The following is a 13120-nucleotide window of genomic DNA, read 5'->3' as shown; positions in this document are numbered from 1 at the left end:
GTCCAGTTTCTCGCGTGGTCACGAGAATGAAGGAAGAACTGTGAGGATGTGGCGGCGATCGAGATAAAAGAGGAATTTCACTACCAAAGAAAGATAATGGAATCCTGTGGACTGGGAATTTTATGTTGCTTAAGGCGATATCAGCAACCCAGGAATCCACAGCCGAGAGAGGTCCCCCAAGTGCAGCTGGATACAGGACACATGGGTGAGTGATTTCAACACTGCAAGTTGCTTTTATGAAAAGAGCCTGTCTGTTTTTCACACTTTGATTGATCGCTTGAGTGATTCAATTTGAGAACTTATGTATACTTCTTTAAGAGCTCGATTTGGTTTTTAGGAAATGAAGTTGTCATTGTGAAATCTGGGAAAAGAATTTGCGGTTCTGGAGCGGCTCTGGCGAACGCCGCAATCCTTCAAAACAAATGCTACTTTGAAATGAAAATACAATCAGGAGGTAAGCCGATTAAGAACCTTGTACCCTGTTAAAAAGGAGACTGTTCTTGCCCATCCTCCGTGTTTTCCCTGTGGTCCCCTGTGAATGACACTAGTAAACCTGGCACGCTCAATTGATGAAAATCGATCATTGTCAAAATAATCCATAATAATTAATCAATTATTATCGATTGTCGCAATTAATTGTTGAAAATCGATATGCACAATTCAACTCCTTGTAATTGCTATCAATTATATCGATATTTGTCATCGATTTTCATCAATCTTAATAGGCAAGTATTGAAAGAGGATACTCTTTCTGATATTAATCGATTATCGATTATATTGATTGGAATCGATTGTATCGATTAAATCGGTTTTCATTCATTGGGCACGCAGGGAAGTAAATGAATTAGAAGAGGAAATTCTCAAAATGGAGGTATTAGGCTACTATAATGACCATTAACCCATTGACTCCTGGATTTTTTCACCAAAAACGCATTTTTTGGCGATTTTCAGCCTTGATATGAGCAAAATTGGCTCCAATCTACTCAAAAAGGAATTTGCAACATGACAGCATACCTGTCTTTCTACTAGCACTGTGTTTTATGACATTTTTTGCTCTGGCATGCTCAGAAATCAAAATTGCGATAGAGTTTTTGGTCAAGAAAGTGACCTACGTCTTTAGGCTTTTTGTGTTTTTTTTTTTTAATTTTTTTTTTCACCTTTCCTTTTTCTCCTTTTTTTATCTTTTTGTGGCAGTGATTGACCTTCTACTGGGCTGGCTTCCAGTTGAAAAATTTCTGAGAAAGCATCATTGAGACGGGCAATTTTTACCATGGAGTAGCTAAGTGCAGTCGCAGGAAATTTTGCTGTGAGTTTTTTGCTCAAATTTCTGAGCATTTTCGTGTATATCTCAGGCTCCATCGAGTTGATCACTCTGATCTGGGTATCATTGGAAATATATATTCCTCCCGCAGAACTTGAGTATAGATGATGCCAATTTTGGTCAAAGGTGATAAACTCAGAAGGGGAACAAAGGCCGGCACAGGACTCAATGGGTTAAACAAGCATAATAACAGCATTAATAAGACCTTTGAGTTGGTTTGGAGGGCCAGTAATGAAAATCAACCAATCACATTGCTCTGCCGCTAGTCCAATATTCTTTAAGTGCTGGACCAGGCACTATCCTGAACTATCCAACACCACCACATTTGAGAGGTTAAGTCATACTCCCATCAGGGTTGGTTTGGTAAGAGGGGTTGGGGGGCTAAGAACCAAATTTTCCTGTCTGTTGACCTAACTCTGGAAAGGAGCATTTTATCATAGCACCTTTGCTAAGCTTGATTTGGTTAGAACTTTTTGAAAAACTCCCTGATGAATGATCTTAGCACTAAATGGAATATTAACATGTGCAACGCTAGAGAAATTTTTTGCACTGGACTGTTGTTCAATCTTGGGTACAGAGCAGAGTTCAACTGATTACATGGAGGCGCTCCATAACTGTGAAATAAGGTTCAGTTATAATAATGTACACATACATGTTTGACTCACAGGTGCTTGGGGTGTTGGACTTGCAACGAAAAGATGCGACTTGAACAAAATACCATTGGGAAACAATATGGAGAGCTGGGTTCTAAGATCTGATGGTTCTGTAGCTCATAATGGAATAGTACGACACAGAATACGAGAAATACCAGAAGAGGGAGACATGATTGTAAGTTTGTATGTGATAGAAAGCTTTCTTAAAATCCAATGCAAACCAGAAGCCCAGTAGTCTGATAACAAAAATATATGTTTAAGCGCTTGGTGTTATTCTTGATGATCTTACATTTTGTCTATTAAACAAAGAGATTCTGTATTGCTGTGCATCTGTCCAGTGATTGATTGCAGATGACACCAAACTGTTGTAACAACAATAAAAGGTGGCACACAGTGTGTTAGCTGAGCTTGTCACTAATGTTCTTGATGTCGTCTGTGATCAATTAGAAAATAGCTCAAAGAAAATTTGGGTACTGATTGGTTTAAAAGAGTGTTTCTATAACTTAATAGGAAAAAAAGAACTAGCACAAGCCCTTGACATAATGATGATACAAGCAAAGATAATTTACATTTTCATGATCAAAGTAAACAAGTTATTTATAAAAGCTGTTGAAGCACATGCCTGTCAGCTCCTGTTTGCACAACTTTTCTCATTCTCCCAAATGTCCACTCATGTTTCTATAACTCGACAAAAACATGGTACATGTTCTATTTCTTAAATAACGAAACAAAAAGATATTAATAAGATCATCTAGGCATCTGTCCTCCAAACCATTATAAGTATGAAATAATGCAAGAATAATTTGACAATTATTATATAAAATGACCACAATTTGCACCTGGCTAGAGTTTCAGTTTGAAACCTCTTCACATCTGTTATGACTTCCCTGGACATACAATGTACATACAAATAGTCTCAAGGGCTCCAACTGAAATTTTACAGCATGCAGCTGAGAAAGACTTTCATACAGATCAAGTGAAAAAGCTTATGGGACAATGTGGAAAGGTATGATAGTAGTAGTTTACCTTTGGTTGATTGAACCTGCGGTGTTTCAGTGCAAAGGAATTGCAAACCACAAATGCTTGTATTTATGACTTTCTTCTATATCGCCCTGACACACTGTGAACTTTGATCAACCAGCGGTAAACAACCTCTAACCATAATAGTAATACCTTTTGGTATTGTTAAGTACATGTAAGCTTTTACACTTCTGTAGGAAAACCTTTCTTGGAAGTTGTACTTGTTCAAGTGTTCTAAAATACTCAGGGTTATGTTTGCAAGGACCATGAGTGAGTATCTACCTCTTGTGGTGTGACTGAACGTGATATTTCCATGTTTTAGGCTTGTACGTATGACCATGTAGAACTTAACTTCTATCACAATGGAAAGCACTTGCACTGTCCATTGACAGGAATGAAGGGAACAGTGTATCCAGTATTCTATGGTAAGTATCACCTGATACAATGTTATACTAAGCCCACTGTTTGTTGTGGCTATAAAGGTTACACTGAACCTGTTCCCTAATGATGGTGATTACACCCAGTGCATGCAACTCTAGCTTTAAGGTCTTTCCCCAGTATTGCAGTGCGCATCCCTACTGCACATAATTTCACGCGTGATTAGCGTGCGTGCATTAAAAAATGGCGGCCTTTTCTTTATGGCTGGACCTCGCCAGGTAAATTGTCATGTTCTCGCAAATGAGTATGGTGACCTATCATTTTTTTTTTCTGTTGTTTTGAACGGAGTAATAAATTTCTCTGTGTAAAATAAATATGGACTAATCCTCAGTGTAGAACAAAAAGCAATCGTCGGAAATGTGAATTTAGCAAGCAATCGTGACAACAATCATGGTGCTATTATAAGGATATATTGGGTATAAACAAGGTGCTGTTGCTGCTAAACAAACATGGGGACCCCTAATTTTTATTTCAAAATTTAAGTTCCTATAATATAAACAATCAATAGGCAAAGTTTCACAAAAATTTCAGTGTAGGTTCTATTTCAGTGGAATGACCTTAAGTTAGATCTTGATATGCATGTTATAGAATAAAAATCTCTTTATTTTTATACTTCTTGGTGAAGACAGGTACAGTCTGTGATATTTAGCAACTTAACTACTTAGCAGTAGTTAAGCAAAGCTAAACACGTAAACGCGCAAAAGCAAATGACAAAAAAAAAGCGAAAAAAGCGTGAACAAACACACTAAGAGAAGTAAGATATACTTATACTAGGAAAGATGACTTAATTTTAGAGGTGAACACAGCAATACTAGAGGCATTTTGAATTTCAGTGCTGAGAGAATTAAATGATTTGCCAGGGCTTTGATGATGGGGGTATATTTAACAATCTTAAGGTATTTCTTTTTCTGTGTCAGATCAATGGGAATGACATAATTATCTTTTAAAACAAATAAGTATTATCTATCCCTCTTCACACATTGCATTATTTTAATACTAGATAATTCAAGTGATCTGCTTGCTTTGTGGGCTTATGATACTACATGATTAATTTGCACTAAGAAACTTCGATTTAATACATGTAACTTGTGTTAAATGTTATTAAATATCTCTTTGTTGATTCTGTTGTTTTGCAGTTGATGATGGTTCAATAATTGATGTTAATTTCTGTGATTTTGTATATCACGCTCCTGAAGGATTTCAAAAAATCATGTTCGAAAAAAGTCTTCTATGACCCATTACAAAGTGAATTAAAGTAGACATATATCTATGTAATTATTTTAAATTATATTATCCTGTATCATAAATTATGAGAAAGGCTTTCAGTATGTAATCCTATAGTCCTTTCCTAAAGTGTAGATGAGAGGAATAATTTTGTTGACATTGTTATTATTATTAATTTTCCTTCTTGACTTTGGATTTCACATTATGTAGTTCCAGAGAATATCCATACCTCCCCCGTAGAAGGAATTTGTTCTTCTAAGACCACCACACACCTCTGAAAATTCCAATTGATCTTCACACATTTTGTTAAATTTTTTGGTCTTAGAGAACCCTAGCCTGCAAACGCAAACATATTTCTGGCTGTCACTTGTCAGTTATTTTTGGCGGAACCAAGTGAAAGCCAGAAATACGTCTGTGTTGACAGGCTAAGAGATCTCCCCACCCCCCACCTCCCAGGAAATTCCAATCTCTTCTGTGGGTTAGTATGGATATTTTCTGGAACTGCACATGTAGGACCATGAAGAAAAAGTGAGAAAAAAAACTTTTAATATCCTCCGTGAGTAGTTTGCTGTTCAAAGCCTCAAAAATGAGTTCTTTGGATTCAAAAAGAAGTTTAAACTTTCCCAGGAACCAGGGTTCTGTGATAGGAAACTCTGCAAAACTGATGCTTGGATTAGGCCAGCATAGTTTTTAATTTAACCCAATCTTAACTGAAAGGACTTGTTACTACACTTTTGTGGGAATTATGAAATTTGTATTGTAACCAACGGTTGCATTTTCTGTTGTTGTCAGTTATCTGAGTAGCCTCCCACGCAGATGCGCTTAGGGCTTGTCACACGTTACATGTGTGACAAGCCCTAAGATTGTCTGCGTGCGAGGCTATCATCTAAGTAAACCTTGTTTAAATGAAGCTCACTTCATTCAGTGTAGTGGGTCATATCTGTGGATTTTGATTCAAAGATTTTGATCCAATTATATTTCTTGTCCTCAAGGTGCAGTATTTTGTTATAGTGCAGTATTATTATGATAATCATTGTGATTGGCAGCAGCAAAGAATCCAGTTGCTAGCTGGATTTTGAACCTCTGGGTTTCCATGTTTTTTAGTAGTACGTAGATGAGTAGGCACAAGTATCTTGAATTGTATAAATCAGAATCACCCGTGACATTCGTATTTTGCATTCTGGTTTTCTTATTTCCTATGTGCTAGAAGTTATGTGGAAATTCAAAATAAATGGGCAGTTATTGTATTCAGTTGAACAGTTTTGGGTGGGGATATATACATATAAGAAGAACAAAATGAAGTAAATCTTTTATCTAGAATAAAATTCTGTTCTTCTTCTAGTCAGTAAGTATAATGTTCTGACTTCATAAGCAAATAACATACATTAGATACATTATGTTAGTTTTGTGAATTTAGCAATAGTCTATATGAAGAAAGTGATCTCTCTATTTGATTGAAAACCTCTGGCCGGATTTATAACTTTGTTATTTAATATGTCATTTCAAAGTACTGACCAGTACTCCCGTGTGAATTTTTATTACATTGTGACATTGTTCAACTGTCATGAGATATTTTCTTTACAAAAAAGGTTGAGAAAGTTCATTGATTACAGCTTTTGAGGGTAGAATGTGAATTTGACAGATTATCTTGGTCCTCTTTATCATGATTTGAACAACCATATCTAGGTCCAGGTAATTAATTAATAAATATTATATTTGCATCTTTCATAGGCAAGAAACTCGAAAAAAAAAAAAGAAAAATCGATTCCAGATATTGTAATAAAATATCAATCTTGGCTTAAATTTTCTTGTCAATTAGTTGTTACCTATTACTTGATCATCTATCGAAGACCCCTGTCACAGTGATATGTGTATCCCCGTGATATGTGTATCCCCGCACACATATCACTAGTGATATGTGTATCCCCCGTGGGGATACACAAAACACTGATACGCGCCTGGACATTCAACGAACAAAATGGCGACTCGGTTGCGAGGTTCCGACGAGCGCTGTAAAGAGTAGAAGAAACCAGAAATGAATTCGCGCCCAACGGAGCAGATTAGGATTTCTTGAGTTTGGTTGAGTTCCAACCGACTCGATTGTATATCTGACTAAAACTTCGAACAGCGGATACGCATATCACTAATTATTTCATGGCGCGGTGATCTCAGTGTGTATCCCCTAAACACAGCCGTTAGATTGGCTATCTACCTGATCGAAGAAAATGGCCAATTATTGCCGAAACGTGCTGGCTGCTTACTCGCTACGACGTTTATACCCAGGTTGAGGTTTGCGGAGTTTGCAACTCGAATGTCTAAATATCTATACTGAAATCGCGTGCAGGGGATACACATATCACTAATTATTTCGTGGCGCAGTGATATGTGTATCCCCAGAAACACAACTGTTATAATATAGCGCATCAACCTTGTCAAAACTGCAGGCAATATTAGCACCCGACGTTTTTACACGGCTTGGGTTCACTGAAGTTTGAAACTCGATAATTCCACTAAAAACGCGTGCACGCGTGCACGGGATGATAAGGGATACACATATCACTGATTATTTCATGAACTAGTGATATGTGTATCCCCATGGACACAGCTGTTATATTGGCTTTCTACCCAAGAAGAAAAATGCCCATAACATTTGCATTGTCAAAACTGGCTTGCTAGAAATATTCACACCAGGCATTTATTCATAGCTTGGGATTTCTGGAGTTTCACTGACCTCGGTTGTACACCGTCGCCGACCGCATGCAGGGGATACACATATCACTAACTATTACATGGCGCAGTGATATGTGTATCCCCTGAAGACAGCCGTAATCTAGGCTAACTGCCGAAGAATAAACGTCGAATATTGTGAAACGTGCTAGCAATATTCGCAGTATAGCAATGTGTACAGCTTAAGACTTAACATATCTTACAAAAAGTCGAACTGAAAAGCGGGTGCAGGGGATACACGAGTGCCACTAATCATTTTATGGCGATCGGGTCGAAGCCGTGATATGTGTTTCACTCCACGAATAATTCAGATGCAAACATGGCGATGAACAGTGGAGAATATGCGTTACTCGAGGGGTGAGAATGCACCGCGCAATTAATATCGTCCTAGAAATCCGGTGCCGTGAAACTCAAATTGAAATATATCTAGATCCATTTGGTGTTCAACTTTAAATTCATTATCTCCTGTTCGCAGAAAACCAGTTAGGATCAAGAACACAATTCCAGCAGCAGATACGTAAACTTTTTCAACTACAAAAATTGAGATTTGTGTTTTACTGAAGCCTGTTTGGGTTAGTCGTTCGTCCAGTAAGCGACCGGACGACGAGAGCGCTTTAAAGGAGGATATTGCTTTTTAAAGTAGAGGGGAGGGGGGTGGGGGATACACATATCACTGGTCGCCATTTTGGAGGGGATACACATATCACTAGTGATATGTGTGCGGGGATACACATATCACGGGGATACACATATCACTGTGACACCTGTCCCTCTCCAGTTCAAACTTTGAGCAAGAAGTCCAAGAGGGACAGGGGAAAAATGTTTGTCTTCAGAGTATTCTGTCTTTTGAGACCCTGGAGATTTGGTCTCACCCTGTCCGTTTTTCGTGAAAAGTATTCTCGTTTTTCGTTTTTTTTTTTGGCGGAAAAGGTGCAGTCTTAGCCTGCGAACAGGCTCCCAGCGAGTACGGAAAAAAAATTTCGGCGAGCGCGAAACAGAAGAACTCGGAGAGCGAAGCGATCGGCTCACCGGGAGCCTGTTCGCAGGCTAGTGCAATCTCGATTTGTCAATCAGTATGGCTCTCTGGTTGTTCGTTCAAGTCGTTGGGAACAACTGCAAACTGGCATGGTCATTTATGTCAACGGGGCCAGGGATAAAGCTGGATTATTTTCGGGGAATAAGGAGCTCGTCGACTATTGACGGAGTGTCAGTAAAACGGCAGGGTCGAGATCTCTTTTTTATGTCTTTTTTTAATTATTATTAATATTATTCTATTTTGTTTTATTTTATTTCTGTTTTTGGAGCCAAACGTATTTTTTTTAATATTTTCTTTTTCATTTTATGTCCTTTTTTCTTTCCTTCTTTTTGACCGAAACGCCGATTTCTCGCGATTTGCATCAGCAGTGCATCATTGCTTTATCTTCCCATATAAAGGAAATGAAATGCGGTAGAGTCCATTTGTCAGGTACATCACAGTAAACAATTCGAGTCACATTTCAGTCAAGACAGTCGAAAATAGAAGTTGCATAGCTTTTTTTCTCTAGGTCAGCGCCAATTTTTAATTGTAATGAAAGTTTAAGGGTAGAAAGATCCCACGTTTGTTTGCCAGAATTTCTATGGACTCTAATTTATAGTTTTCAGTCAAATTGCCAACATATAATGCAAGTTATAACAATTCAGTTTAGAGTTTCTAGAGCCTTTAAGCTTGTGGTTATTTTCTTTTTTGTTGCGTCAGAAAAGCGTTCATGTAAACGCTTTGACCAAGCCCTTTGATGCATTATTTTCAGCGAAGAAGAGAAGTTTTTTTGAAGCTCATTAAACTCGTGAATCTGCCCCACTGTGATCTCGTTTATGGATGTGCACACCGTTGATGATAGCAAATACCATATTATTATTTTTACTATTCTTTTGTTAACAAAAATCGGTGTTGCATAGTTTTATGATGGAAAAGGGAGGGGGGGGGGGGGAAAGACATTGTAAAAAGAAACCTGGATCCACTGACGAAAGCTCGGCGCGAAAAATTAGAACTAGGCGAATAAATTAACAAGTTAACACATCAAGACTTTGCATTTAAGTGATTTTAATTAAGCTTATTAAATTTCTCTCGAACACGTAGGATATAATAAATTCATACTTTTCTGAAGCAATTACTTAAATCAACGTCTGTCCACCTTATGTAAAAACTTCAACGTTCAGCAATGTTGCAAGATTTATAACGAGAGCTGTTCATTTGGCTCAATCAGACTGGGGTCCACTCCGCCGGGCCCAGTCTCCTCCTCTTCATCTGCAAGGGCGTCATAGTCGATCCTTATCACGCTTTGAAACTCGCCTTCGTCACTATTCGCCGTCAGACCCTCTTCTGCTCGTAAAGCCGCTTTTCCGACTCCATCCAAAGTATCACCGACTGCTCCGTCATTGCCTTCGTCGGACTCCTCCATCGTGGTCGATTCTTTGCCGTTGGGGAGGGACTGTAATAGTTCCATCATGTCGCGCGACTCCGCTAAGCTCGTTTTCTCAAGGCCACCCCGCATTTTTAATCCTTCAAGTTCGGCTGTCTGTACTGAGGGATCGTGCCCATTAACCAAGAACTGAGAGCTATCACGATTCACCTCGGTCTCCTCATCCAGGGGGAGATCGTCAACATCTGGATCACGAATCTCATTCCAACCCGAAATTGAAGCGATGGCATTTTTAAGCGCTACTTCAGGAAGATCGGGCATGTCATTTTCGGTATTTCCTTTGTCCTCGTTCGGGACATTTCTGCCGGCTATCGGTGTGGTTTTAGTTTTGTTTGATGGTTCTGCTGGACTTGGGCTGGGGCCGACTAAGTTTGGCTGATTTGTATCAGATCCGTTGGTGGGTGATCTCACATTGCCATCTGGTCTTTGATTTGGGGTCGGCTTGTTCTCATGTCCACCCGAAGATGGACCTGGTTCAGGGTAGGGACCCTCTATCGGATTATATAAACAAAACAGCAGTCTAAAATAGAGGGAGGATTTGAGGAAATCTAAGCCCTCTTCTTCATCGATATGTTCCAAAGCTTCCTGTAGAATCTTGCGCAGACTGTGCTTTTGATCCGGGGAAAGTCCTTCGTCCCTCGCTTCCTCTAAAAAAGTAAACCAAAAACTATATTACCTCGAATACCATGCAAAGGTCAGTGGCCCAAGGATGCGCGGGCTCTATCGACACTTTAATCTTCTTGGAAAATTAAGAGCTAGTTCTTAATCTTCTTCGTTTTCCTGCTTCAAGTGATGTCCCTGACAAGTAATCCTTTTGAAGGTTTCCGACGACAGACCTTTCAATACGAAGTTCATGTACACTGAGACTAATAAAGAAATTTGCCTTTTCTGTTATGCTGTGAGCCGTCAACCAAACTGCTTTTTAGTCGCTGGAATGTGCTTATTATTAATTGTCATTTTCTTTTATCTTTTCTACATTGTTTTTCTTCCTCCGTTGCAATCTTCGATCTCATGTGAAAGGGACTTCTAAAGAAGCCTTCTCAGAATTAAAATGTTTAGAATCAAAGATTTTTACTACATACACCTTTATTTATTTAAGTCAGGGTACTCTGAACCCAGTCAGACTCTGTTATCAAAAGGAGTCTTTTTAAGACATCAGACTCAAACTCATTTTCATGCGAAAGATTTTAGCACGCGGACTCGTTTTGAAACAGAGGCAAGAGGCAACTCGGAAATGGCCTATTCGTATGTTCAAAAATTAAAAAAATTCGTTTGAAATACAGTTCGATTCGTTCACTTACCAAGGTCGTGTGTCTCGCCTCCTGTATGGAATATTCTAAGATCATGTTGGGGTGGTAGACTGGGAAGAGGTGACGAGAAACAAATCTTCAATCGCAGGATCAGCGATTTCTTCAAGACTTGGATGATGTCTTCGTCTCTGATCTCCTTCGCAGCAAGCAACAAAATCTGACGGATGTGCTCTCTTTCTTCCTGGTTCAATCCTTTCTCCTCGAAATGATGATCTTGACAGAGGAGAATGTTTTAGTGTTATTCTTAGAGTAGAGTAATTACAAAGAAAAACGTTTATGATGCTCCCCTCATTGCTTGAGAACGCTAAGGACTGGTGGTTACTGGAAAATGATTGGCCAACAATAGACACTATGAACTTCTATATGAAATACAGCTGTAAACGCAAATAAAACTCTCAACTCTCAAGACAACTATCCTAAAGTTTTGTACAACTTTCAATCCTTCTCTTTTGTCATCACGTCTCTTAAGTCGAATTTTTTTTCAAGTTTTCGGCAACAGCAACCCTGACTTGGCTTCGGTATTTTTCTCTCAAGATCGCGACTTTCCCCAACTAGCTAACGACGGCTTAATTGGTTTTCACTCGCGCATAAGAACAAGCATAAGCCTCATGTGCGAAGGTATTAAGGTGCCGCGATACTTTTTCTGAGGAACTTTTCCTAGCAGAGGCGCTAATGAAGGACAGTTGAAGGTCCTTGGAAGTCTTAACAAGTCTTTGTCAGATGTTCTGTATGCATTCAAGATGTTCAAGTGATTACATATCTTAATATCGTATCAGTGAAATTAAGCAGTGTATTAGAAACTTTTTTTTTTTTTTTTTGATAATTACAGTCTGTACGTTAAACTAAAGTTGCACAAAAATTCTTTCTGTCCGGGAAAAATCTTCCGCGTGTTGCAAGTTAATGATTACGCCTTTGCCACGTGGAGCTTGAAAAATTTCATAGTGTTATATGGGAATTAGTTTTCAACACAAGTCCCGTTGTTGAAAAAAGAAGAGTTCAAATAAAGCCCACGTGTGGAGTATTGTCAAAGCAAAATTGGAGAATGCCAAAATGAATTTTTGCCGTTCTAGCGGTAGGGTACATAATTTTATTAACTCGCAACATGTTCAGTGTGATTGAAATTTTTTAGCCGGCCGCAGCTGTTGTTGAAATAAGACATTTTCTACGAGCCGCACCGGGTAAAATTCTTTTTGTAACAGACCACAATGGTTTTACAAGTTATACCAAGTTCAGTCTCCGCATTACAAATGAAAGACTTTGCAACTTGCATGAATCATCAGCCGAATCCTTTTTCTTATTTATGGGTAATACACAAAACACTAACATTACTCACCGTTTGATTGAATTTTGGTGGGTAAACCAGAGCTTCGTTCATTCTCTACCAAGAAAAGAAAAACAACGAGAAGGGCAAAACCCGAAACACGACCCATCTTCTTCTTCTCTCTCACTCACTGTCAAAGACAAACAACGTGGTGTGGCGTTCTCACCTTTTTAATATAACGGTCTATTGATGATTCTATTGGTCGCTGAAAAAGCGTGCGCTTCCCCCAACACGCTGGAATTTGCAGCGAATGTTTTATTTTTTGTGTCACCTTGGTGTTGCAATTTTAGGTGGGAAAAAAATGAGTTTGAAAAATAAAAGAACTTATCTTTCAAGATGATGTAAAAAAGCAACAGTCCACCTTTCGCAAAGCACGATTTCCAACCCTTAACTGTAAACAAGAGATTATAATCTCTTGCTGTAAAATATTTCTGATTGATAAGATTTTTTCTGTCAAAGAACGCCATAAGTAAGTCGCGTTAAAGTCTTGGTGAGGACATGAGATATCAAAATGGACAGAATGGAAGCTGGTCGAAGAAGAAACAGTCACTCATCGTGTTTATAAGTTTAGCCCATAGGTCTTTTCAGGTATCACTCCGGAATCTCTACATCAGCTATCGCACTACTTTTTGATTGGTCAACTCTTT

General features: G+C 38.6%; 2 protein-coding genes across 3 annotated transcripts; one reads left to right on the top strand and one right to left on the bottom strand.

Annotated features, from left to right (window-relative positions):
- The first annotated feature begins 2 nt into the window (after nucleotides 1-2).
- LOC110067502 (SPRY domain-containing protein 7-like) lies at nucleotides 3-6459 on the top strand. Of its 2 annotated transcripts, XM_020774842.2 has the most exons (6): nucleotides 3-205; nucleotides 338-454; nucleotides 1989-2149; nucleotides 2918-2980; nucleotides 3317-3419; nucleotides 4569-6459. In XM_020774842.2, the coding sequence occupies exons 1-6, from the start codon at nucleotides 97-99 to the stop codon at nucleotides 4664-4666; spliced, it is 651 nt and encodes a 216-aa protein (XP_020630501.1). In that variant the 5' UTR covers nucleotides 3-96; the 3' UTR covers nucleotides 4667-6459. The 2 variants fall into 2 exon arrangements, with proteins under 2 accessions (XP_020630501.1, XP_020630509.1); XM_020774850.2 differs by lacking the exon at nucleotides 2918-2980 and having other exon boundaries at nucleotides 5-205.
- Nucleotides 6460-9441: 2982 nt separating this feature from the next.
- On the bottom strand, nucleotides 9442-12614 carry LOC110068119 (uncharacterized). The gene is made up of 3 exons (XM_020775496.2): nucleotides 12486-12614; nucleotides 11144-11365; nucleotides 9442-10489 (listed from the first exon to the last, which is right to left on the bottom strand). Exons 1-3 carry the CDS (start codon nucleotides 12580-12582, stop codon nucleotides 9594-9596), a joined length of 1215 nt encoding a protein of 404 aa, XP_020631155.2. The 5' UTR covers nucleotides 12583-12614; the 3' UTR covers nucleotides 9442-9593.
- Nucleotides 12615-13120: the final 506 nt, after the last annotated feature.

This window comes from Orbicella faveolata, unplaced genomic scaffold (assembly GCF_042242905.1).
Source record: "Orbicella faveolata isolate gen_17 unplaced genomic scaffold, um_ofav_v1 contig_25, whole genome shotgun sequence".
Lineage (NCBI taxonomy): Eukaryota > Metazoa > Cnidaria > Anthozoa > Scleractinia > Merulinidae > Orbicella > Orbicella faveolata.
The sequence above is the reverse complement of the archived record's forward strand: the minus strand, read 5'-3'. Positions and strand labels throughout refer to the sequence as shown.